The sequence below is a fragment of the Mesitornis unicolor genome, unplaced genomic scaffold (genome assembly GCF_000695765.1).
Source record: "Mesitornis unicolor isolate BGI_N332 unplaced genomic scaffold, ASM69576v1 scaffold50373, whole genome shotgun sequence".
Classification (NCBI taxonomy): Eukaryota; Metazoa; Chordata; class Aves; order Mesitornithiformes; family Mesitornithidae; genus Mesitornis; species Mesitornis unicolor.
Window position 1 is genome coordinate 2,720 of NW_010176436.1, and position 27,685 is coordinate 30,404.

At 44.5% G+C, this 27,685-nt stretch overlaps 2 protein-coding genes across 2 annotated transcripts; one reads left to right on the plus strand and one right to left on the minus strand.

Annotated features, from left to right (window-relative positions):
• Positions 1–213: 213 nt before the first annotated feature.
• LOC104538496 (TGF-beta receptor type-2-like) lies at positions 214–10,279 on the plus strand (the record flags this gene model as incomplete). Its single annotated transcript, XM_010181723.1, has 5 exons — positions 214–416; positions 3,506–4,314; positions 4,406–4,547; positions 5,727–5,854; positions 9,780–10,279. Coding segments are annotated over 5 exons (1,495 nt in total), but the record flags the coding sequence as incomplete, so codon positions are not given.
• A 4,097-nt stretch (positions 10,280–14,376) lies between these two features.
• Positions 14,377–26,744, minus strand: LOC104538497 (oxysterol-binding protein-related protein 11-like). Its single transcript, XM_010181724.1, has 7 exons — positions 26,562–26,744; positions 24,566–24,706; positions 22,159–22,657; positions 20,389–20,575; positions 16,701–16,883; positions 15,957–16,110; positions 14,377–14,698 (listed from the first exon to the last, which is right to left on the minus strand). The coding sequence occupies exons 1-7, from the start codon at positions 26,742–26,744 to the stop codon at positions 14,621–14,623; spliced, it is 1,425 nt and encodes a 474-aa protein (XP_010180026.1). The 3' UTR covers positions 14,377–14,620.
• Between the last annotated feature and the right edge of the window lie 941 nt (positions 26,745–27,685).

A 27,685-nucleotide genomic window follows, 5' to 3' on the forward strand; every position in this document is an offset into this window, starting at 1 on the left:
TTCTCTTTTCACCATTTGAAAGAAATAATAAAGGGCTTTAACAAAGCCCCTCCAAAGCACATAGAATTAGAATTATACCAGAGCTGCTGCAAACAAGTCATTCCCGACACGCTTAAAACTAATGATCTTAAAACCAGGTTTAAGATGCTACAAGGGTGACACAAAGGCTGAGCCATCAAACTAACGCTTTGTTGGTTCCTTTTGCACCTGCAGGAGACAGGACAATGAGAGCATCAGGATCAGCACACTCTGCCACCACCCCCACCGCCCCATTGAAAACCTCATGGTCCCCAACTACAACACCTCGCGCTGCGTCATGGCCCCTCAGCCCAGCGAGGATGGGATCCTCTACATCTGTGGCTGTGTGGACGAGCAGGAGTGCAACGACAAACTTATCTTTGAAAACCACACCAATGGTGAGTGCTGTTGTCCGCGTTATTGCAGGGGGAGAAGCACACAACGCTAACAACAAATAAGTATTTCCTAAGGAGTAGGAGATGCAAGGCCAGAATGAGCTCTTTCAACATCTTCTTTGGGCTCCCTATATAAAAGCTAGGTTGTACCCCCTTATTTGGGGTACAAAAATTGTGTTTTGTATTTTGCCTGTGGCTAAGCCATCTCTCCCAGAAACACCTCCAGCTTTGGTCTGGAAACATCAGGAGATGGAAAATCCACCTTATCTCTTGGTAGTCCGGGCTCTTCATCACAGGGCGAATCAACTAAGGACCCCAGAAGCTGGTGTAACCCAGCATGAGTCAATGCTCTGAGAGTTTTAAATGAGCAAATCCTGCCCTGGCACACCCACGGGAACTGTGGCTGCAACCCAAAAAGGTGCTGGTACCAGAGCACAGGACTCATCACACGGTGGTGCCTCCCCTGCTGCTCTGATGGGATTTTGCAGCGGCGTTTACCCCAGGCAGGGACAGCAGAGCCGCCCTGGTGCTGCACACGTACATAAGCACATCTTGGCATGCCCATAGATGCTTCTGCAGATGGCTGGAGATCCAACAGGAGCTGTAAATCCACAGGAGGGAAAACAAAGAGGCAGCTCATTTCTGTACCCCAGGAGGGTCGTATACTTTGGAAATGCTTCCAGGTAGATCTCGAGCCTTGGGGGCTTGTCCAAACCTCCCTAATCCCAAATGGACCAGGTTTATCCAGGTGTCCATCAAGAATCTGACCCATAACAAAAGCAAAGTGAAACCTCTCCAATTTTCCATTTTAAAAAGTAAATGAGATGCTCAAAATGAGCCTAAACATAACCTGTAAGTCAGTGGGATTGCCTCTCCCACAACACAAAGAAAAACAACCCCCAAACCACATAAAATGCAAATTCCACGAACAAACAAGCCATTTTTAATGAAGGCAAATGATGCTAAATTTGGCAGTTCTTTGCTGCTTCCCGAGCCAAACATAACAGGTCCACACACTTCTAGGGAGAGATAGTCAAATCCCAAAGACGATGCTGTAATTTCACACAAAAATGACAACTGGCTCCTTGGAGATGCCGCCCCCACCGAAGGCTTCCACAAACAGCCTCCTCCTGCCAGGCTCCACGTCAAGGGCCGAAAGGCGGAGTGAGAGCGGTGCGGGCCTGAAATAACCATCTCCTCTTTGATCTGGTTTGTGGGACCAGCTTGGGAAGCCCCAGACTCAGAGACCCCATTGTTTCCCTCCTTTTCTTCTGCTTTAAGGGATCGTTTGCATTTAAAATGTTGACTTATGGTCACCTTCAATGGTATAGACAAACATCAAGCAGAGAAATACCTAAATCAGATGAGGACTTCTCTGGTGGCTGAAGCAAGCAGAATTTTTCTAATTTCTTGATTTGTTAAGCCCTGCTTTCAGGCCTGCGCTGCTGGGTGGCACTGCCCCAGCACCAGGGCTGCAGGGGACCCCACCAGAGCTCAGAGACCACCCTAACAAACACGCAAAGGCATCGTTTCCTAGAGCCACGCAAGCAGGAGCCCCACAGACACCTTGGGACGATGCTGGGTAGCGTTGAGCACGCTGAGCCCTCTCCACTCCTGCAGCAGCTGAACCTGGTCCTGGAGGTCCATCTCCCCTCAGCAGTCCCATAGAAAGACCCAGGCGATGCTCAATGAGGCATGGGTTTTCAGACCACGGTTATCACCAGAGCAGCTACGTTTGCTCTCCACAGAAGGGGTCTAAGCTAAGGCTCTGTATCTTCAGGACATGGTTTAGTGGGCATGGTGGTGTTGGGTTGACAGCTTGACTTGATGATCTTGGAGGTCTCTTCCAACCTTAATGATTCTGTGATCCGGTATCAAAGGGCTCGATCAGGAAGGAGCATCCTCATGAAGGAATCTGCTGAAGTTGTGTTTGCTTCCCCTTTCAGGGCTCATGCATGCAACTCCCTTTAAAATATCTTCTTTTTCTTCAGTGTTTCAAAGATGGGATCTTAAGCATCGGGTAAATCCATTAAAGCAGTAGGTGATATCCAGGCCTAATGCTTTCCAAAATAAACATATTCCTGAGTTAGTTATTGATTTATATCAGTTTAGGTTGATCTTGTGGTTTGAACCTGATGCCTATTTTAGAAACGCTTTCACAGCCTCACAGAAATTAGCTGCAGCACATTTTTTTGAAATTTGCCAAGGAAAATAGCTAAATGCTCTGTTTTTCCAGAACCTGAATTATGATCTGCACATACTGAGGTCAAGCAGCGAGAGTTTTGCTTATGGAATGATTCTTATCCCTCTTCCCCTGGGTTATTATACTTGGCAGAAAAACCTCTGAGTAAGATTTTACTTGAATATCTCTACTGAAGTCAGCATGTTTATTCCAGGAATTGCAAACATCAAAGGATCAGACAATTATATGTTGTGCAAGGGTTAGGGTTTTTTGTGTGCATCCCCCCCCAATGATCTGAAGGCTGACAGGGGTTTAAAAGAAATAAAACAAAAGCAGCCATGCCCACTCGGTTGAGGGGGTTGACATTGTAACGTGGCGAGGAAGGAGATGCCAACACTAGCAGGCAGCACTGAAACGATGCTAAGAATTAATACTAATTACTGTGCAAAGCATTGCTGTGCTCCCCTGGGCTTGGTGGTCCTGCATGCAGCCCAGCCACCCTCAGCATCTCTTCATTTGCTGCAGGGCTCTGGCAAGGCCCCAGACCCCCTCAGAGATTTGCTCCATCTGGGCCTTGCCTCCGCTTTATCACTGTTACTTCCTTCCTGTTCCCCTCACCATGAGCCACCGAAGGGCACCTAAGCCATGTAGCAGGACACCACACGGCCTGGCCCAAGCAATGCCAGCGTCCTGACCCCTCACTTGATAAACAGAGCTAAATTTGAGACCTAAACTAAGCAGCCCCCTTACAACTGCCTGCATCTGGGTTCTTTGCTGGGATGGGGTTTGCACACAGCATGCGCTGCAGCCCCGCAAAAGGCTGCGCTTCATTAATGGCTTTGCATATTTTCCTCCTCCGCACGATGAAAACGAGCTGTTGCAGACTTGGCCTTTGCTTTCCTCCCTGCAGGTTACTCCATGCTGCAGAGCAAGGAGGTGATCCCGGTGGCCGCCATCAGCCTCCTGCCCCCGCTGCTGGTGGCGGTGATGATCACGGTGATATTTTACCTCTGCCGCACGCAGAAGCGGCGGAAGAGAGCCAAGGCTTGGGGTGGGAAACCGGGACAGCCCCCGGCACTGCCGGAGCCGGGGAGGGCTGCCGAGAGGGAGGAGAAGCTGTCGGTGCTGATGGAGGACAGCCCGGCCAACGCCAGCCCCACTGGTGCCAGCAGCCGCCCCGCTGAGCTGCTCCCCATCGAGCTGGACGAGATGGTGGGCAAAGGGCAGTTCGCGGAGGTGTGGAGGGCCAAGCTGAGCCACAGCCGCTCGGGGCAGTACGAGACGGTGGCCGTGAAGATCTTTCCCTGTGAGGAGTACTCCTCCTGGAAGAACGAGAGCCAGATCTTCACCGATGCCAGCCTGAAGCACGACAGCGTCCTGCGGTTCCTTACTGCCGAGGACCGGGGCACGGGGCCCCGCCGGGAGTACTGGCTCATCACCGCCTACCACAGCCGGGGCAACCTCAAGGACTACCTGTCCCGTCACATCCTGAGCTGGATGGACCTGCAGAAGATGGCGAGCTCCCTGGTGAGTGGGGTGGCTCACCTCCACAGCGACTACACCGCCTGCGGCAGGCCAAAAATCCCCATCGCCCACCGGGACATCAAAAGCACCAACGTCCTGGTGAAGAATGAGCAGGAGTGCGTGCTCTGCGACTTCGGCATTGCCATACGCCTCGACCCTTCCCTGACGGTGGACGACTTTGCCAACAGTGGGCAGGCAAGTATGACCTGCCCCTTTGCAGACCTGTTGCCCTGCGGCCAAAATCCTCACCCACCCCTGCTAATGCCTGTCTCCTCTTTGTGTGCAGGTGGGCACTGCCAGGTACATGGCCCCAGAGGTTCTGGAGTCCAGGGTGAACCTGGAAGACCTGGAGTCTTTCAAGCAGATGGACGTCTACTCCATGGCCCTCGTTTTGTGGGAAATGGCCTCCAGATGTGAAGTGGTAGGAGGTAGGAGCATCACACCAAGGCTGCCACATGCCTTTTTGCTCCCTTCCTCCCCATACAGGGATGTGGCTCATTCCCACAACCCCACCGATGGCACGGGACCCGATTTGGGGTGGCTTGGGTCTCTGCAGGGCTGCTAGGAAAGGGACCTAGATCCTCCCCCATGGCCACAATGCCCCATGTGCTGCAGTCTGAGGGAGCCAGCTCAGTGGCCGAGGGACAGGACAGGACCCCAGCGGACATCTAGTCCAGCCCCCGCTCAATGCCGGCCAGTGGCCAAGTCACATCCGAGCAAACCACGCAGGAAGCTGAAGGTGCCTCCCCCTCCCCAGCCACAAGCAGGTTTTTATTCAGGCAACACCAGAGTTTATGTTGCAACAGGGACTCGCAAACTCCAGCCTCCAACAGAGCCACATCCCCCCCCACTTCCCAGAGCCACAATCCTGGCATCTGAAATTGTGTGTAGCAGAACATTTAATTAACTGCCCTGCTGTCAGCCCCTGCCTGCCCTTCTGCCTGCTCCCCATTTCGGCTCTCCAGTCCTTTCCCTATCCCACCTACTTGCAACACAAGCCCATGGAGCTGCAGAAAGCTCCAACCCTTGGCAGAAAAGCTGCCACAACTTCCCTGAATGCCTCGCACTTGGCAGTGGGAGACCCTTGCCTGGCTCAGATGCTCTGTGCATTCTTTGTTCTCATCCCAGTCCATCCCTCCCCACTTGTATTTCATCTGTATTTGCATCCGGGCAGGAGCTGGCAGAAACTGGGGATGGCCTCACCTCTGCAACAGGGAGTTTCTCCTTGGCCTCTCACAACGTGGGGTTCCTCTTCTGGAAGGGCCATTTCTCTTCTAACCCAATCCATGTCTGCAGCAAGAATCTGGATGCTGACACCGTAGTCACCTCTCCCATCTTTCACTTGCACAACACATTTCACCTGCTGAAAATATCTTTCACCCTAAGAATAAACAAGTCCTTTGTAGTGCATCTCTTGGGTTCAGGGAGGTGTTCAGATGCTTCCCCAGTCCCATCTCTGAAAACAATGTCTACATGAAAACCCAGCTCTACATTTCTATGTTCAAATTCCAGTAAAAACTAATTTATTCTCATCTGGTGGCCCATACCAAAGCAAAGCAATGAATGTATGAAAAATATCCTGTAATGCTGCTGTCGCTTCTTTGCAGAGGTAAAGAATTATGAGCTGCCTTTTGGGTCAAAAGTCCAGGAGCAGCCCTGCGTGGACACCATGAGGGACATCGTGCTGCATGGCAGAGGGCGGCCCGAGATCCCGAGCAGCTGGCTGGTGCATCAGGTAAGCTGAGAGCAGCTGGTTCAGAAAAGAGCAGCCCACATGGTCCCACCTCACTAAACCAGCCTGAAAAATAAAGCTGTGATCAAAGCAAAGGTGTGGAGAAATCCTGGGCCCTACTCCCGGGTCCATTTGGGAGGCTGAGCCCACAGAAGCCCCTCTAGACCCATTTCCCTGCTGTATAAAAGTCACCAGCCAGGGGTACAGCAAAATCTATAGGTGGATAGCCATGATCAGGAAGAGTTACGAACACTAAGCAATGGTATTCAGTTATCTTGAGGATAACAGCAAAGTGGAGCCCTTCAGTGCAGGCTCTTCTCACAAAACAGTAAATCATCTGAGTCCAGCCCACCTCTCCCCTAACCACCCTATCCAGAAAGCTCTCTCGCTCAGAAAGCACAGAGCCCCTCGCACACAGCCATAGCAGCAAGGACAGAGGGGAGGAGGGTGCATCCAGCCTCCTGCTCGCTTGGCTGCGGAGGCTTCCAGCTCAAAATTACCTCTGACATGTGAGGTCGTGACTTGGGATGTGAAAGACTTCCACTTCTACAAGGAAAGGCAAAACAGGAAGCATCTTCCTCAACTGAAACAACCAGGAAACACGCATGAAGCAGGGAGGCTGCAAGGCTCACATCTTGCCAAGGTGAAGTCTTTCACCAGCCTTCAGCTCAGGAGGTCTGAAAACAAAGTGTTTCAGCACTGAAAGCATAACCTAGTGCTCTAGAATAGAAACAATTCAGCAACGATGAGGTGTGCTCTGTTAAAACCATCCAAAAGCACACCCAGACCAACCAGCTCCAGATACGCAGCTGCCCCCAGGCCCCGACAGGGTCTCCCCTCTCCCCCAGCTCCAGTGCTTTCTCCCACGCATTGAGGACACAAGGGGTTAACAGGCACGCTGACAGGGATTTTAAAATCTTGCCTGACTCTGGTACTACTTAAATTTCACATGTCTTGTGGAAAAACACCATCTGCTGATCAACAATTCAGTTCATCTGAACAGCAAGCTGAAACAGCGAGCCTGCTGGCTCACACAGCCTTGCAGTGTTCAGGCCATCATTTTGCAGCACCCACCCGTAAAACACACTGCTACTGCTTCCCCTCTGCCTGCATGGCACATAAAGCCAGGCTTTTCCGAAGGAGAGATATAATTTCACGATCTTAGAAGGCCAAGTGCTCCCTACAATATCTCCTCTCAAAACCATGTTTGTCCAGAGACTCACAACTGACCTGATCAACCAAGGCTGCAAACGGCATCAAATGAATCTGTGGTTTCTGCCTGACCAGCAGTGAGTTTATCAGTCAGCGAGTTCATGCCTGACATTCACTCAGCCTTCTTCCTTGAAGAAGGCAAATACAGGGACTTCAATCAGCACCGCTACATATTTGAAGCCTTTGAGTATTCAACTCGGACATTCACCTCCCCAAGTCTCCGATCAACTCTGAAACCACAGGAAAAACACACAGAGGCTGGGGCTGTCAAAAATCATGCTGTGATAGTACTGACCATGACTGTGCTGTTTGCTGGGCTGAGGACGGGCTGACTGCAATCACCTCTGAGAAATAAGGGGTTGTAGTTGGGTTGGTCTAGCACCTAAACAGAGCAAGGCTTATAAGGCAGTAACTTTATTGAGACCACCTGATGTCCACTATGGAAGAGGAACAGAAAAGCCACGTTGTGTTCCTGGAAGCGTGCTTCTGCCTGATCTTAGCTGCTCTAACAAACATCTCCTCACAAGCCTGGCTTTACCTGGTTTTCCAGGCGTTTTGCAGCCAGCATCCCCAGGATGCAGCATAGGGCAGCACCATCTGCTGGGGAGCAGCAGAAAGCCACGGCTCTGTGGCACTCCTGGGGTCAAGGGCTTCCTGGGAGGGAAGCCTTGGGTGACACCAAGAAAGGGAGGCAAATCACACACCTGAACGAGAAGCACCCATAGATGTTCCCACCAAGGAAAATAAGTTCAATGCAGAGCTCCAAATGCTACTTCCACGTTTCAACCATCAGGATCACCTTCAGTCAAGTGAGGATGTACATTGATGGCCACGGTTTAAGATTTTCAGCAAACGTAAGCATTAATGTCCCTGACAGCTGACACACACAGCAGCTCCAGGGCAACTGTTTGCAAGGCTGCACAATAAACCCCACTGAAGAAATTTACCCCAGTTTCCCAGATAACTTACAGAATCACAGAATATTAGGAGTTGGAAGGGACCTCGAAAGCTCATCCAGTCCAACCCCCCTGCCAGAGCAGGATCGCCCAGACGAGGTCACACAGGAACACGTCCAGGCGGGTTTTGAATGTCTCCAGAGAAGGAGACTCAACAACCTCTCTGGGCAGCCTGTTCCAAACACCTTACAAACACCTGAAGCCCACACTTCTACCTCGCTTCACACCCTACCACATTTAAAGAAAAAAGAAAAAAGTGGTTACTTGGGCCAGGTAAATTCCTGTATCTGGTTCATGAAGCAGCTGAACAGACTGCTGTACTGGCACAGCCAAAGGGCTGGTGCAGGACAGGAAAGAGCAGTGGGAGCTTAAGTCAATATTGCCACTAAAAATATACTTGTAAAACTCGGCATCCTTTGGAAATCTGAGATAGCACATACAAAACACAAATTAAGTCTATTTTGTGAGCGTAACAAGATGTTCCAGTTGTACCATTCAAAAGAGCATCACATTGCTGCTTACAAGACAAACTGCAAATGAATGTCATGATTTCAGGGCAAAACAAGCACAGAAAATCTAATGACTACACCATATGACAGTGCCATGCTCCGTTTGAGAAAAGGCTTATTTTAAAAGCTTCAGCTGAGCTAGCTCATTTTTGCATGTTAATCAATTATCCTCAAATCCTTTCAACTAAGCTAATAAATGAGTGCGTAAGAGGCACTGAAATGCACCATCTGTCAGTTTTACTGCGCAATCCTGTTCTCTCTAATCTGTGTCCATTATGGAAGACTCTGTATGATGAACCTTAGCAGCAAGTTCAGAGCAAGGTGCACAAGGACAGACAACACAGATACTGCATCTCTGTAGGACCTGCATTTTCCTCTTGTGTTGGTCTGTATGAGACCTTTGGGTTCTCTGAATTGCAAATTAAGAAATGCACAAAACCCACTGAAAAACCACGAAGCTTTATTTAGAATAATGATTTTTCCACTGCATTGCAACCTGGGTTGACAAGGATGCAAAAAGCAATAGCACATGATAGGAAGTATATAAGCAAAGGAAGTTTCAACACAGCTTCTGGTGCTCGCCGTGTTGCTAGCTTAAGAGGAGGGAAACCACCAGCTGAATACTGTCGTTTCTAAGCCCAAAATTTTGGGACTCTTTTCAAAGCACTACACAATTGGAAAAAAGTATATTACTGAGAGGCAAAACCATTGTAACTGAGAGGAACCGAGCATGGTAAGAAGTATCCAATCCTACCTGAACCAAGACACTATTTTGTGTTGAGATAACAAAGCTCAGCCTCACACTGCAGTGACCATCTGACTATTTCAAACTTGCCTTTGAGCCTCCCTGCCCCTTCTCCTCCAGTCTGCAGCCTCCTCCTGCCCCTCATGATTTTAGGATGCTTTGATCTGAATGGGCAAGGCCGAAACAGGAGCCCGTTTCCTCCCGGCCCATACTGATGCCCCACAGTCAACACAAACCAATTTCCAGGGAGGATTTCCCAGGAGTGTGGAAAGTTCTTGGGACCAGATCCCAGGTGAGCTGAGGCTGCTCTAACACAAGCAGTGCCAGTAACGGGGCAAGCACTGGCACTTGCCACAACTTACCAAGGCTCTTTCCTCCTGGGCTTAAGCCTGGCCAAGAAAGGTGTTTCTTTAGGAAGCTGTCAGAACTATGGTAAAACTCTGTGATTGCTTTAGATCAGCTTCCAGCTCCTCTTCAGATCCTAATTTCAGCCCCTCTGACCACAGGGAATGCGTTTTCTGTGCGACACCATCACGGAGTGCTGGGACCACGACCCCGAGGCTCGCCTCACCGCCCACTGCGTGGCCGAGCGCTTCAACCTGATGGCGCAGATGGACTGCGACGACATCCTCAACAACAACACGGACAACGAGGCCAGCAAAACAGCAGCTCCAGGCGGGGAGCAGCAGGACAGCGACGGGAGCAGAAATGCACTGTGACACAGCAGGCAGAAAGCCTTATTGTGGGAAACGAGAAGATAAGCGAGAAGCGTTTGGCTCATGGGGAAAAACCCTTGCTTTTTAAAAAAAATTGAACTAAGATCTAGTACATAACTTATTTATAAGATCTGTTTCCTCCCACAGATACAATGAACTGTGGAATCAATACTTTGGTTAAAGTGCAACATTATATATGAACTGATTTTGTACTTACTTAAAATGTATAATGATGCAAAGCATTCCTTATATTATTTTTAAAATAATGTTTAATCTTTTATTAATAAGCACCTGAAGTCCATGTCTATCATTTGAAGTCCTTCCACATTGCCATCACAAGTTTCTCCTCTGTTTTATTCTGCAGAGATCAAGACAATGTTCAATTTTCCTTTTTTAATGGCACATACACACACACAATACCTGAGCCGTTACACATCCTCAGCATAACACATGCAGGCACCCAAGAAAATGATTCATTGATCAGACAATCCTTAACACACTGTAAATATACCTAATAATCCAGTTGGCAAAAGCCTGGTTTGCTGCTACTCCAGCACCTTTCTCTGGGGAGTTCCTGGCTGTACGTGATAGTTCAGGTGGGTGCACAAAGTTTCTTCAATAGACAAAGTCACCAGTGTAGACACTGCTGTTTCACTCTAAGAAGTCTCCATACAAGGTATCAAGAAAACTTTTCCCCGTACCACTTTCCAGCCACCTCTAACCAACAGATTTGTGCCACAGTAATACCATGAACACAAACATGTTGGCTAATTCTTCTCGCAACTCTTTCACTCCCTCTGATGAAGAAATTCGACCTGAAGAACATGACCAGACAGAACCAGGACCTTTGCTCCTGTAACCACCAGACCAAGCCAGGCTGCTTCTGCAGCAGAAAGACAATTAAGGCAAGGTAAGTCATACCTCACTCTGAACCCTGCCACTGTGCAAATCTTGATCCCTCCACCCCCGGGAGCAAAAGGTAATAAAAACCTTAGCTGCTACCAAGAAGCCCTGCAAAGCCCATACCTGACACTCACCTACACAGAGGTGTATCTTTCAGGTAGCATTCGAGAGGAATACCTCGCTTGCCAGCACTCAGCTGCATGGATCAACCCCTACAAGAGAGGGGAAGGGGAAAACAGTGCAATAGCCATGAGCTTTCTACAGCTGAGGCTGCCTGATGGATATAACACCAATGAGTATGTTTACTGCTCTTTCAAATTCAGTTCAAGAGGCTTTAAAAGGCACTCTGACCTGTTCTTGGATGAATTACTGGGACAGAGGGGGATCAGGCTGTGCAAACCAGACGTTGAAGGCTGCATCTCCAGTTCTGATGGCTGAAATCCAAATTCTCCCAGGGAGACACAGACTTAATCCTAGGCTTGACAGTTTATGTAGTAAATATGCTGACTAACTTAAATATGCTGAAAAACATATATTCCTCTCCCCATGCCTAAAAGCTTGAACACTCCTATTTACAAATTGCAGGGTTTTTTCCATGATAACCAAGTCCAGAACCAAGCTCTCAGGATTACACACTTCGACGCCTGCATTAAATAGGAGTGACTTGTCACACGCTGTTTTCCACAAGCAGCAGGGTACACAGCAACTCCAAAGAGTCACTTATTTAAGCTCCAAGATCTGTTTATAGCTCGGGGAGCCAAAAGCCACTGAGATCAGTAAGAATTTTGCTCTTAACATCAGTGGAGCCAAATCAAGCCATAAAGACAGAAGGGAACATACACCCAAACCCTACCTTTTGCCATGCTCCCCAGTGATCACACTGGTTCTAGCAAATATCCACATAGGAAGCAGCAGAGAGCCCTTCCCTCCGCTCCAGAAGGTAGGAGTTGGAAACAACAGCAGTTATGCAAGAGAACCAGATCTGGTCAGAGTTAAAAATGCATCCATTAGTCCATAGGGTGCTGCAACTATCAGAAGAATCAAACAGATGCCTTGCAATTTAAGCTGGATATTCAGTGGCCAGAATTTTTTTAAACAGTTTTCAGCTATGTCCTTCAATTTCTAGAAGTAACTAGAAATTTGCAGCAGAACTAAATCCACATCACGAAGCCATCCCAGGTCCTGTCATCATCTGAGCACAGGAATGCTTTACCTTCTTTTTTTCTAGCAGCAGCCCCCATGTTAAAAGAAAGAGTTTCATGTATTTTAAAAGGCTACTTCTTCAGCACCGAGTCTATTTTTACACAGCAAAATTAGTAACAGCTTTCTCAGTGTGAAACCACAAGCATACCAGATGAGGGTGGAAGAGAAATAACTTGACTAATAATATTATATAAGGAACACAAATGGGTTTATGGTCAACATGGGAGCTTTTTAGTCTGTTTTACAGCTATCACCTCAACAAATTCCCAAATCAAAACTCCAAGCAGAGCTCAGTGACTGAGTCATAGGCCCGTATTTATAATAAGCACAAGCTTGATCCCTGGAGTAAGCTCAGCTGATAAAAGTTTGTATTCTGCCCTGTTCACTGCAATATTAAAAGCTTGACCTTGCACCACAGCCCTGGCAGACTTGCTTTACACAAACAGCAATACGATACAGATAAAACAACGACGAAGCATATGCAGTGTTGTCAATTTATCTTCTGTCCCTCTGCCACCTTCACTTCGGTGCAGGTACTGATGAACCATGGAAGTTCGCTCGTTGCCGGCATGATTCCCACCCCAAATCCTGGAACTGGCCAGGGAGTGCACTCCAAATGTGCCACAGACCCTGAAACAAGGAGGAACTAATCCCACTGTTTTAATGTTTATTTTTATTTTTATTCCTGGTTAAACATGAAAATGCCCAATGGATATCCAAAACTAACACAACAGGATGGTTGTGTAGAATATAAAAAATGAGATGGTAGGGCCTAAAGCATTCTTCTGCTGGAGGATACAGTTACTACTCAAGTCCACAGTGCCAAAATACTCCACTTTAAGGGCCAAGGAAAGCCCAGACAGGCAGCTCTCCAGCATGAAAGATAACAACAACCTCCTCTTCCTGGTCACCTGATCTCTAGGAAAGCAGACAGAACAAATGAATCATTTTGTAGTTTTATTATCCCCACCCCTGCTCCTCACAAACGGACTATGACTCGCATGGAGATCTCAGTGCATTTCATCACAGCAAAAAAAAAAATGTACAAGAGGATCAAAGTAGTTGTGCATAAACCCAACCTTTTTTTTTTTTTTTGCACGATTTACAGTTTGTGTTGAAAGTTAACATTGTTATTGAAACCTTCTGATGCCTTCTCACACTTGGATCTTGTCCATGGGAAACATCTCGCCAGATCACACAATTGTGAGTTCTCATGGTGCTGGATCAGGGGCAGCCATTGCCATGGCCGGGAAGTGGCAGATAATGTTATTTACACTGATTGGAAGACTACATCAGAAGAAAAAACAGAGTAAGGCACCACTGTTGGAAAAATTAAGGTAGCTCGTAGTGACAACAATAAGGAAAGCCATAGTAAGTACTATTGTTAATTGCCAGCAATTCTTAGGCTTCAATAAAATAGTTATATATAAAAAAAAAAAAAAAGAACAAAGGATGTTTGTACCTGAATACAGTTTCCTGATATCTGATTGTGTTTCAAATCAATACCCAGCAAAAATCAGCTTGGTTTTTTTTATGGTAAGATGAAAAACCAGGACCTACGGTCCATGTATTCACAGGTCACACTTCACTGCTTTGTTCCGAATAACACCACAGGAGAAAACCGAAACAATCCAAAGGACAGTTTGTAACACTGATACTTCACCTCTGAGATGATTAGATGGGCAGAGAAATTTAAATTCAAAATGGTACGTTTTCTGTTCATTTTGAAAGCCTTAGTCCTTGGGAAGGGAAGGTGGAGGAGGGAAAAAAAGGCCAAACCTCATTACATTATAACATGAGAAAAAGTCACTCAGATTTAATAAAATTAGGAGTCGAAAAGTGTTCAAATTACTTTTCCAATTCAAGTCAATTATTTCAAGTATATTAAAACGTTTCAGAGGAAAAATTTCTCCATGGTTACAATTCTAATAGCTTTTATAAATCCATAAAAAAGAAAGGTAGTCTCTACACATATCCCAAATTCCTCTGATGCATGCACGCGTTCTCTCTGAAGAAAAAAGTCATCACGATCCAGTTGTTTCTTAACACTGATTCCAGGCACATCTTCCAAACACCCCTCCAGTTTTCGCCAGAAAGGATCATCACTGGGCATAAAAGCAGCAATTTTCTGTTGCTGTTGTCTACACGGGTACTGAGCAGGTTTCAGTTATTAAAGAGCTTGATGCAGATTCTGAAAAACGTTCCCATGTCACTCCAAAAATCCAACAGCTCCTCTTCTCTTAGGCAGCTTTTGCAATCTACTTAGAAGAATCTTACACAATTCAGATAAAATCTCTTGGATCATACAAAAAACAAGTTGGTTGAATGTACCTGGCAAGTTTGTATCTACAACTTTGATTTTTTTTTTCTTAATAGCTTTAAAGTGCCCTAGTATATTTATTTCTTTTACGCTCATTTAAACTTTCACAATTACATAAAAAGGGGACACTCGGTGTGGTTACTGTGTTTTGAGAGACAGAGGAAAAGGAAAGGAAAATCAGAAAACTCATCTTAATGCAGCTTTTCTAGTTAGCGTCTGTTTGCTGAGGTTGTGCAGCAGAGACTGTTTTCCAGAGGGGTTTGTGATAAACCCAGCCATCTCCCTGCAATTGTAAGAGAAAATATGGTTATAATATTCTCACTGTCCCAGGAGAATTCCCTTCACATGACTATTAGACTGATAGCTGTGAAAACCAGAGGGACACAGCTTATACCTCCCACAGATTAAGACACAGAGCTCAGCACTGCAGGTTTCTGAGACTGCTCCAGTATGGACTCTCACGGCGCTCTCTGGGAATCACTTGTCATTAACCCAGATGGAAAGCCACTCAACCCAGATTATTTTAAAAATCCAAACAAGCAGCCAGCAGCAAGGCAGCTACCCAGGAGTATCAGCTCTAACGCAGCCCAACTGCTTACCTGGAAATAAAGTAGCTCAGAATTACATTTAAACATTTTTTGAATAGTTATGTATCTCAGATTAGCAACCTCTTCTAAATCTAGATACTAACAAAACAAATACTTAAATCTGAACTAATCATACTAACACAGCTTTAGACAACAAAAAACTTCAGAGCTAACAGACAGTCCTGAACTTTAAAAAACAAATCTGAAAAAAAAACCACCAAGAAAAAAACCCCAACTTTTTAGCCTGTGTTTTAAACCCTTGCTAGACCATACATAGGGGAAGAAGGAGGAAGGGGAGTTATATTACCACAGGTTAACAGATAAAGCTTTCACTACAAGGAAATCTAAACTATTATAGCGTAAATTTCAGTTGAGTCCTCCCTTCTTGCCCGGAGCTCGAAGCTCTCTACACAAGCAGGGTCTCATCATCTGGATCACAAGAAAGTCTGTTTCAAAGTTATCACACCAGCAGCCCCCAGTCTTCCCGAGCAGTCTGCACCTCACCTTGTTGAAAGGCTTACTACATTATCACTACTACTATTGTTGAAATACAGGTTAAACCACTGAACAAGTAAGCTCCATCCAAAACAGAACATGTAAGAAACAAAAAGTTCCAAGCTGAGAATGAACTCCTGTTCCTTCTTGCTAACAGTAATATCTTCATGTCACATGTACACAACATAAGCAAAATTAGTACTACTGATTATTTTCTTCAGGTATTTACTGTTAGTCTACTCACACGTTTACATGTAAAGCTGTTTTCCATGTACCACAAGGAAGCACACAGTGTAAGAAACTGAACATTTTGTTGCAAGGGAATCGCCAAACCAAAGCATTTGGGAAGTGAAGAGTAAAGTCACACCTTTACATGTTTGGGAGCGCTTATGTTAGCTTACTCCTGTGGAGCTAAACTATAAACTCAGCCTTCAGCAAGAGCTAATCTTGGGAACTTACTTCTTTAAGGAAGTATTTAGTGCACCAAGGTGTTTCTGTTTCAGCACGAAGCCTCTCTTCATTCCTCTGTTGTTCTTCAAGGGCTCGCTTGTGCTCTGTAGCCTTATCGATGTCTCCATCCCGCAGAGACTCCGTTACATGCTGCCACAGCCTCCTACAAAACAAATCGTTAACTTCAGTTTTCAGAAGCTTTCCCAGCCTGCAGCTCGAACTACAGCATCACTGCATGCAGCTCTTTCAGAGCAGCAGCACTCCCTCCACTTACGCATGACAAACCAACCTGATGGTGCAGCCCAGGTGGAAGAGCTCAGGGCCAAGTTTTATAGCTACACTAGCAATTAGTTGCCAATCTAATGTCTGTTTGTATACCCTTTAAAGTTGCTATGGAAGTGCTATTCAACAAGCAGCTTCTGGTGAGGACCTCCCTTTTCCCTTGCCCTTCTGTGCAGCTCATGGTTAAAACCAAAACAAATAGGGAAGGTCTCTTCTAGCAGGAACTTTATGAACACATAAGACAACTCTGTTCATGAATAAAAGAGACAAGATAAATAACCACGTGCCTGCACTTGGTTTTTGGCACTTTTTATTATGCACTTGGGTTTTGTTTTCAAAAAAAATACAGAATTAAGACCACTGCTGCTAAGCACCGTCCACAGATAATATCTACATCTGCAGGTTTTCCTCAGGCATTCACCAGACTGCTGAGGTCAAAAAGGGTCAGACAACAGAAAACACGTACTCTACCTAGATTCAAACGGTCCTTGTTTCTCCAGAGGCCGGACTCGTTTCCTCGTCACAGCCAGCTTTGTCAAGTCCACGTACTTTGTCTCCCCGTTGCTGTAGGTGAACTCGAGCACACTGTTCCACTCCCCTTGTACTCTGCACACCACTGTGTTCATCGTGTTCTGCTTCACTTCACCTGTGACTCTGGGAAAGCAAATTTTATTTTTAAAAGGCCATGGTTGAAGACACCTGAGGACTATTCCTTGCATTATCTCTCAACTTCATTCTCAATGAGTTTGCAAGCTTGGCACACTGTCTTGAAAAAAGTTCGCTACTTCAGTCGCATTTGTGCAGAGAAGCTCAAAGAGCAAAGTGACTTTTACTCATTGCTCTACAGTTCTCCGCATGTTACCCAGGAAACTCCATTTTTACTTCAGCTTAAACTATTTTCAAACCTTTTAAAGGAATTGAAAATGAAAAAGAAACTAACACAGGACATGTAATAAGCAGTTGATCATTTCCACCTGAAACACCACATCAGATGTGTAGTTCACACTTAAAAAAGTAAACTATCTACTAAAAATTAATTTTACTGCCTGCTGGCACTTATCTCACATCTCTGTGCTCTCTGTGTGTAGGTGGTCTCATTTTTGTGTTGCTCACATAAGCAGCAGACACAGAAGGGCAGAAAGCAAGGTAGGACACTAGGAGTCAGGAGAATTGCTTTTCCTTCCTGACTCTTCCACAGAAACCTCTGCCAGTAATAAGACAGTAAAAATGTCTTTCTAATATGCAATATTTCACTCAAAGTGTTGCTCAGATGCTCAAGTATCTCAATAATTACACACACTGATGCAAATTTTTCTTCTAAACATCAAGACCTGTCCAAAGACCTCCTGACACTCACTTCATCCTGCATCAAGGAGTGCAATCCTACCAAGCACAGCTAGGCAAGCAAATTACTACCCTCAAACAGAACTCGTCTCCCAGAAAGAAGAAACAAAAAGGTTTGCAAACAAGACTTGAGACATTCTCACTTGTAAGGTGCTGCAGTATTTGCAAAGGACATGATCTCCAAATTACCCATAGACAAACTATAACACACGGTTCTGCAGCTCCCCTTCCTGCAGCTCATCAGCACTTACACAAAGTACAGGTTACATCTCCTTTCACACTCACAAGCCAACAACTTGCAAGCCACTGGTTTGCTTTTGTTTCCTTCGAACAACTGCATAGAGAAGGGCAGAAAGCAGACTTCTGCACTCCCACCTTGCCTGCATGGTGCCACGCTCGGAGAAGGGAGTGCAGGACACAGGGATGCCACTTCCCCTCTTCCACATGCACCGCTCACTCCAGCTGTGTCTGCATCCACCTGTTCCCCAAAAGCCTGGCACCAAAACAGAGAAGTTAATTTCTCAGGAAACAACATGAGTATCACAGGCCAGACTTTCCAGTACAGAGATCCTGGACACCAGTCAAACCAGACCTGCAGGGAATCCCTGGGGCAAGCAGGGAAAGCTCACCGCCAGCTCGGAGCAGCAGCCAGGGCTTCTGCCACATCTTGCACCTGTCAGAGGCAACTGGAGCCACAGCACAGTCCAGCAGCTCAATCCCAATTTAACCTTATTAGAAGGTTAAGTATGTGCTGCTCAGACAGTTTTTCTATAACAAAAATTTAAGATTCATTCAAGAAAACAGGCCAACATTGAAGCACTATGAGCACATTTACATTAAACTATTGAGCTTTTTTTTTTTTTGTGGAAGTTAACAAGCCCTAACAGTTTCTGAAAACAACTGAAAGAGTAGGCAAGAAGCAAGCAGCCTTCATCTAGTGCTGCTTTTTCAGCCTGTGACTTCCACACCTCACACAAATTTACTGTCTCTGCTCAGCTTAAAGTTAAACCACTCAAGTGCAGTAACGAGCTGCTACGCTCATTGTCATTGCAACCTTATTTCTGCAAGTTGCGTTGTTCTGTGACACACAATCATTCCCAGCACTGCAGACCATAGTATCTGCCTGAACTAACGTTAGTGATAAAAATCTGCTAGCCTTTATTTGTCAGCTTGGCACGAGTGATGTATGCATAGCTCTTCGTTAGCACCATCCTCCATTTCATCCGGCATAAGAGGCACAGGACCATGGAGCCAATATCCAGCTGAGGGCTAACAACAAGGGTCACTCTGCTAAAAAATCTATAGCATTGCCATAGCAACTCGCCTGTGCTCTGCGTAACCGTGACAACGCCACTGCTCCCCCATCAAGAGACTCTTTTGGCAACGTCCAATCACCACCATGTCAAATTTTCAATAGTTAAGAGTACCTTGAACAGACCTGTCTATAAAAAGCCTCTGTATCTGTGCCTAATGTCAGAGAGAAACACAATAAATCAGTTTCCAAAATGAAATCATTGAAGTAAAATCGCATCCTATCGTTCATTTTTTATGACACAACAGGAGCTATTGCAAGGTGGAAAATACACTGTAAGCAATGGAAACAAAAATCCCACATGATGCATCAATTTTAAATTGTTGGAAGTGAAACAGAGCTACAAGCAAGCTTCAGTTCTCTGATGCCATTGGGACAGGGGAGCTATGGCTGCAAGTTAAAATCAAAGCAGGAATAGTAATGTTTGGGGCAAAGAGCTTCAAGATGGAGGTTTTGGTGGTTTGTTTGATTTTTAATTCTTTCGTTTAAGCAATAAATACAGCCTTACCCTACTGTTTCAGGAAAAGTGATTTAGAAGAAACTGCTGATTTTTTTGCAACCTGTACGAGCAACCCACATTTAAGAAGTTCTGATGATCCAGGCTGTTACATATTTCATTATTATCTCTAGCACATTTAATCCCAGAAAGGTTTAAACAAGCACTGTCCTGAAAACTGCTAACAGCAAAATGCTCTGGAATAAGATATTCCCTGTGTGACTACTACGTGATTTTCTCCTTCCTCAATTTACTGTCTCTGTATTAGCACAAGGCTAACATGCAGCAGTTTTGCTATAAAATGCCTTAAAAAAAAAAAATCTATGTTGGCGAGTTTCAAAAGCTTTTGCACCAAATGAGCAGACACTTCCCAGAACCTGCCAGAAGTAACTCCAAGCAAATTGTCCATGGATCTTCTTTCTATTTATTACCTGTTGGTTTTCAAACATGCACACAGTAAGAGTTACCACTGCAAGAATTACCATTTCTTTTAAAAAAGGGATTTTTACCTAGAGATTTTCTATAAGTTGCTTAAACTTGACAGTCTTACGTTGCTTATACAGAAATCCTAAGACCAGTAAGTAACAGATGATTATTTACTAATGTTTCCTGGAGTGCCACTACAGTGCGTGTCACAGACAACACGTAACCCTTTAAGATATCACGATCAACCTCATTTCAAACAAAAAGCAAACCAGCTTCTAGTAGAACTCAAAGACCCTGGGGCAGCCAGGAGCAAAAGCTCTATTTTCCCAGTGGTTTGAACACAGTCAGATAAACATAGTATTTCCTTACTGTCCTTAATCCAGCCTGATTTTTCCTTGAGGGTGCAGTTGTCTAAGCTACGATATTGTTTAAAAGCACAATGTTCATGAACAGGAAAAGCATTTTCTCAGACTATCAAATCAAATGAAATCAGTATTATTCAGCACACACAGAACAGGGGAGTTACACAGCTACTGCAGTTCTAGAGTGTGGATTACACGTTAAAACAGAAGTGTTCTCACCGATGCAATTTGCCACCGTAGAAGGGCTTGGTGTGAAAGTTAATACTTGCGGAATACCCAGTCTTCGCACAGTTAATGTTGACTTTTCCTCCCAGCTCTACCCAGGGAACAGTTAAAATTGACCGGGCGTACGCACAGGGCAGAGAGAAGGTGTATTCCTCCCCATGCTCCAGGAGGCTTAGGAGACCTGTGTGAAGAAATACAAGAACCCCCAAATCAGCACCACTTTAGAAAACGCCAAACAAGTTATTGAAACAGCCAACACTACATCTGACTGCTTTTCCTCATAGCCCCTCACACACACACAAAAAAACATCAAAAGAACGACCATGAAATTGAAATTTGTTACAGATTCTAGATAAACATTTTCCTGAAATTACTAACTTAAGTAACATGGATTTATGTTTCCTTTGGGAAAAGACATTCAACCTAATAACACTGCTACACAAAGTACAATATTGTGCTGCATAACATACTTTTCAGTAGTAGGTAAAAGGGCTGGTCACTCTTATTGATGGTTCTGGAGAACAGCTACACAAGATTTATGCTGCCAAAAGCAAATAATGAATGAATATCCTGAACCGCAGGTTCTGAGGAAGGCCAATATTCCTGCTCTGTTTTCCCTCCCTATAATACACCCTGCCCTAACTGAAGCAGGTGGCAGAGACCTTCCTACCACACCTCTCTGCCAAGATAAACCCAACTATTTCCTGACAGTATCTTTGGCAATAAATGTCAAGAATCTCATAAAAACTAGAACTTTCTTTGGGTTTTAAGATGTATGGGTTTGTTTTATTCCTATAAAACCAAACCTCAAGACCTACCTCTCACCATTACAAGAACATAGCCTGAGAACTGACTGCTGCCTGCATCGAGCCGTGCCTCTGTAGCATATTACCACTGTGTCTGATCTAAGTATGAAAGACATGAGAAATTCTGAAAAGTTATGACACAATTTGAGAAATGCCCTAGAGGAGATATTAACTTCAGAAACGACCTGGTACAGCCAGAGCATCAAGATGTGCCTTCCACACCCCCTGCCATGCACATTCCCATCACGTACGCAGTTCACACGCGAGCGCCTGGAGTTCCCAGTTACTGGGGCACAGAGTGGGAACGGCTGTCTGATCTCTCACAGTAGATCTGAGCACTAACGGGACATTACAGTTTAAGGGCAGTTACCCTTCTCTGTCCCTAAAGGATCCAATTTCTGTAGTGAAAGTTAAAACTTGCATAGTAACATACATAAGTGCAATAAATGCAAATTGAACAACACTTCTATTTAATAAATGTTTGATGGAAATCAGTTTGCCTGATTCTGTAAACTCATGTTTATGAATGCTTCCAATTACAGTAACTGTCCTTTAGTGTAAAAGTCAAAGTTTTCTTTTCAGATATAATCCTGATTTTTGGCAAAGCATAAACCTTTCTGGTTTTTTTTCCCCTATATGAAAATTTGTTTTTTGTAATGAGGACTTGTACTATCTTCTGTACTTTGCAAACAGTAAAGTAAGAAATCACTGAAAGACTGTCTATTAAAGTTCACAGATCAAAGATTAAAGGAAAAACAAAAGCCCGTACAAAAAGAAATCTGAAAACCCACAATAGCAGCTGACACCTCTGCAAGCAAAATTCTGCAAAGTCCTTGAAAGAAAACTACTGAGCAGCATTCATCCGTATGTCTGCCAGGGGCATACAACATCAAATTTCCTCTCAAATTAATACTTCAACACCTTTTTAAAATTAAGAAAGGACAGAAGTTGCACTTACCCTCACCAACCATCGTCACTCCTATCGACATTCCTAAGAATTTACTTTTTGTCCAGACATGGGCATTGACACACATCTTTCTCTCTACACATTCAGCGTAAAACCCTGAGACAGGAGGATGGTGGGACACTTGCTCGGCTACAAACTTTACTGTATAGTAGTCCGGCTCTGTTTGGCCTTCCAGATCTTCAGACAGAGTTACTTGCTCTGAGGGGGAGTGAGCAGAGTTGTTACTGCCAGCATCAGTGGCGACTTCGCTCTTCGGCATCCTCCAGGAGCAGTGAAAGGTCTCCCCGATGATTGGATTGTATGGTTTCTTTGCAATAGCTCCTTTGCGACCTTCATGGAACGAGGTGAGATAATACTCAACGAAGCGGATCATCCTCTCCTCGGGGCTGGTGCCATTTGTGATTGCAATGAAGAGATCTGGATGGGACATGAAGTCTGCGTACATCTCCAACAACGATCGCTTCTCCAAAATAAAAGTGGGAAGAACCACCTGAAATAGAAGAAAACCCAGAAGGCTCTGGTAAGTAAAACAAAGAGACAGACATTTTTATAAGGGAAGTTCTCAGGTGGAGGATTCTGTCCCGCTTTGGACACCACACTTTCAAAGTGGACTTTCTTGTCCCTCTTCTAAGACTTGAGCAAAATTCAGTGACCAGAGGTTTGAGAAAAGCCATTTACAAGGAGAAAAGGGCCTGATAAGTACTATTAGGACTAGAAAAGTAGAAAGAGACTGAGCATTCCTCAAAAAAACCCAAACCAAACCAAACAAACAAAAAAACCATGTAAGACCTACAAAGAAATAATGTGTTCTGCATGTCCATGGAGGAGATCACAAGCAGGAAGGAGCTCAAACTATAGCAAGGAAGGTTCAGAGCAGAAGTTAGGAAAAGTTTTGTCTAATGGAGAGAAAAGCAAGCAGCCTCTCACCACAGCAACTAGGACAAGCACCCATGAGAAATAACACAGCGTTGGATCCTGTACCTCTGAGTAGAGGGTCTTACACTTTCCCAGTTATAGTCACCACTATTAAAACCAGCAGTCCTGTCCTTTGGTGGGCCAAGAGCAATACTGTAGAGTAAGATGCTGTGGTTATCATTAGTCTTTTCCTCCCCTGTAGCGGCAACTATCATCACATAATTAACTGTCCTGAAGAGCAGCACAGGGTGTCGCAACCGTGAGATCACGACAGCCATTGAAATCAGCACCAAAGAGGCAGAGCACAGACATAAGACTCTCAGCAGATGCAGAAGTTCAGCTGAATAACCTTGCTATGTTGTTGCAACGTGAATGTGAAATATTAAAGTTGTTCTTCATTTCAGTCCCCTGATATTTAAATTAAATGCAATTCTAACTTCTTCCAATTACCCATTTTGAAGTCCAGCTTGTCACATTTCAACGCTTTGCCTGCTCTGAGCTAAAGACAACTGTACACACACAGCCAGGAGTCACAACTAGAAGACAGACTCGATAATTTGTTCCCACTAAGAGAAAAAGATAGACCAAAGCGAATCTTCAATATAAGTGAACTAATGACTTAATGAATTCCTGATTAAGCAGCAGGGGTTTAAGTTTGGCCCACAGGAAGCACACCATCTGTTTTTCCAAATTGTGAAATGTAAGCTCCACAATACAAGTGTTTCTAGTGGCCAAGAATAGGTAGTGATCAAAAACCACAGCTTAAAAAAAAAAACCTATCATCCGTAATTCCAAGGAAGAGGGTGCTCTCCTCATTCCATGCCACTGTAAAATCGATTTTTGCTTTTAAGGTATCTATGGCTTATGATGAGAAGTCTTTACAGGAGTGAACTGAACATAAGCTGCTAGCAAACAAATTTTTCCCAAGCTGTCTAGCAGCAACTGAGCATTAATTTTTCAAATCTGCTTGCCTTTGAGAGCTGCACTGAAGTGTCAAACCCACTTCTCTCCAGTATTACTTTGTTCCTGCTTGCTACAGCTGTGAGCAAACATGAAAATGAGAATAGGACAGAGAGGCGTAAGCAGACATCTGAGGATACAAAATGGGAAATCAAAATAAATTTCTTTTCAGAAACAGCATGAATACAAGTGTAGCAGAAAGACAAAAATAAGAGAAGGCTGTAGCTCGGAAAGAGTAAGGTGCAAACACAGGAAAGAAAGCCAGCCACTACAGGAAAGCCAACAAAAACACAGAAGAAAATACAAAGAGATTATTATAGAAAAGATATGGCCAGTTGCATTAAGGAAAATCCCCTCCCTCAGCACATTTCAATTAAAACCTGCGATGTCCTGGGACATCGGATCTTAGGACCTGAAGTTACTACAGACCACAAATTCATATTAAACTCAATATTGTTAAATACAGGAGTTTAAAATGACACTTCACTGTTACTGCAGCCACTTTCACACTTCAGTTACTTACTCTCGTTAAGTCCATGCCAAGTTTCAGCTGAGACAAGAGATGCAAGATAACGCTGCGCTGTTCTTCCACCGCTCCTAGGTCGTCGTCTTTATCATCACAGATATCCTCCAGCTCCTCATCTGGATTTATTTCTTCAGGTTCCTGGGATAAGAGCCATAAACATCAGCTCAAAGATGTGACTGGCCAGACAGTATCAAAAAAGAACTTCATATTGTATTTAACTATCCATATATGGAACAAAAAGAAAGACTAAACAAACCCCTGCAGAGAGCTACACAAGGGTATCTACCCCTCAAAATAAAAAACAGTCAAAGGATTCAAAGGGATAGTAAGATAACTCAGTGCAGATTTCACCTAGAGGATTCAGGCTAAGATTTCTCACCATTTCTTAAATGGGTCAATGGAAAAAGTAACACCCCTCCACCTCCACACAACTTTAGGCTCTCCTGTGTTGCCATCATTACTCCAAAGGCTGTAGCAAGTGGTAGTTCCTAGTTACCTGCTTACTGTCATGCCTGATGACAAGCAATTATCATTATCTATGGGCAAGTCTTCACAGGCACTATCAGTGTTGCTGCTAGGGCCAATATGTAACAGTAAATTAAAAAGGAAAAGTAACTTGGAGTAGTTTCATAAAAACAGCAACAAAAAAACTACACACGCCACATTTTGGTTGTCTTAGTACAACTAAAGCACCCAGACTAGCACAAGTTATATTGGCACCGTTTTAACAATCACCACCCTGCAAGCAGAAAGTCAAGCAGCACCTCCAGCTGCAAACAGCTGCAGGGAGGCAGCTGCAGGGGGAAGAGGCACCGAATGGCACAGGAGGGCAGCGATATGGGGCTGCCTAAGCAAAGCCCTTCATCCTGGAGCAGCTGTCCCAGCTCAGAGCAAATTTGTGAACACTCAGCCATCAAACGCAGGGGCCCAAGCCCTCACACAGAGCTCAAACTGATGAAAACCACAATGTGACACAGGTGATTCCCTTCTAAGGATGCTACACTGTTCTGCTGTCATAATTAAGAGTTAAAAATATCGAAGCAGAGCAATACGACCAGTCATATCCCAAATACAGTGATACACATTAAGCACTTGAACTTTATCTCACTTAATTATTAGAAGGAAGAAAGAATTAAGTGATTTATTTGAAAGCTCCTGGTTTGTTTCATTTTCTTAACTTAGTAGCAAATACTCAGATCTATTTAAAAATATATCTATAAACTACAGTAATTGAAAAAAATCTTTTCCAACTTGATTTTACTATAAGAGAGCACAGTGCTATTGCAGAGATATACAACAGCACATTATCTTTTCACAGTGATACAGTCTCATCAAAACAACTGTGTGCAACCAACTCGTATAAAGAGAATGTAATTATGACTTTTTCTAGCTCAATTAGGAAAATGTGTTATCATAATCCCTGCTGATTTTTTACATTAGTATTTTCCATTTCAAGTCAATTTTGACAGTTATAATGATACAGACTGTAGCGGTATTTCAAATACATTAAGTCATCTTGAAGTCAAGTGATGAGAGTTGCTCAGATTAAAGAAAAACAGACGCAGCAAGAGCTAGAAAAGAAAGATGGGGAGATTTAACAGCTGGAGACCAGTAATTCTGTCTTTTGTCTGCTTAGGCAGTTCTTCTTGGGCCTGTTTTGAGAGCGCGATGAATTCCAGTCAGGTTTTTGGCATTTCAATTTCTAGTTGTTTTTGATGAAAATGCAAGAGAACACCGCCTATTTCAACACCTTGCATTACCAGCCCAGTTGGCTCCCTCCACCTGACAGCTACTTACAGAAAGCAGCAAAAATTACTGCAGAAGCAATTAGAAAGTTTCATTTACTGCAACTGCACTCATTTCCGCAACACAGCTAATCAAAAATCGTGAGAATTCTTCTTCTTTAAATCATTGTCACGTAGTACGACTGAAACATTTACAGATATTCCTCAAAACAACTCCCCACAGAAACGGGATGTTCACATTACCTTACCCTTGTTAGCTGGCAGGGCTCCGCAATGCACTGCTCCTCTCTGACAGATGCTGGCTTGTTTACCTCTGCTGGGAAATTCTGAGCTGCTCCATTTTTGAAGTGGTTTGCCAGAGATATCTTCGGCTCCAACCAACTGATCGTCGTTCCTGAAGCAAAAGAAAGTTTGCGCTGAAACTTGCTCATCCTCTGGCAGGTCAGTAAATGGCAGTTTTCACGAAAGAGCTCTTTTTTAAGGAATAGGCTGAAAGCAGCCAATTCCTCCAGCAGCCAATCCCTTCAGCAGCCACTAAACAAAGGTGGTGCAATGAGACACCACCTCCAGTGATCATTAGCACAGACACTGCGATTGGCGAGCTGTAATACATGCAACTTGGACTGGAGAAACTCGGTGTCGTGAAAGGTGTAATCAGACCCTACAGGAAGAACTCTGTATCACAGGAACGTTAAGCAACCCTGACAATTTTCGTTAACTCGTACCAAAAAAATAAAAGCCCATCACTTATCAGGTTCTCAAACCCAGCTTTTAGACTAAAAAGAGCTACGGCAGAAAGAGTTTTGTGGCCAGTGTTTTCTCTGGAGCGGGTATTTGTCTTTTCTCAGCTGCAAAGGCAAGCACACACTGTTCAATAAGTAATAGTTGCTAATAAAAAAAAAGCTGCAGGGCTTGGAAAGCTATTACCCACTTGATGATTCCTGCATCTCCAGTTACTCCCAGGTAATTTATCAGAACAGATCAGGTTCCTCATTAATAACACAAATGTTCCATCCTTTTTCAAAGGTTAATAAATGTACAGGTGACTCCAATCAGTTTTTACTGAAGAATACACAAACTGACAAACCATTTTGGCTGGGCTGCAAACACAAATTATCAGAAGTCCCAATTTCTACCACCACACGGCAGTTTTCTGTGCTTAGGAATCTACACCGAGATGGCTCTTGTCTCTTCCCGTATGATACACAATCCTTTATTTCCAGATCGCTATTACCTGGAACTAGGTCACATCTTCAACCACAAAAGGCAGAGTAAGCTTAATTCAGAGAAGCAGCAGCATTTCCACCAGTAAAATACTGGGGCAGGAAAGAAGTCCAGCTTTACAGGACAACCAAGCGATCAGACCCAGTCA

Coding starts and splice junctions, on each gene's coding strand:
- LOC104538497 (XM_010181724.1), bottom strand. CDS start 26,744: ATGAGCAAGTTTCAGCGCAAACTTTCTTTTGCTTCAGGAACGACGATC. Junction 20,576..22,158: donor AGTGACGATGGTTGGTGAGG/GTAAGTGCAACT, acceptor TTCTTCACACAG/GTCTCCTAAGCCTCCTGGAG. Junction 14,699..15,956: donor CTAAATACTTCCTTAAAGAA/GTAAGTTCCCAA, acceptor TTACAATTGCAG/GGAGATGGCTGGGTTTATCA.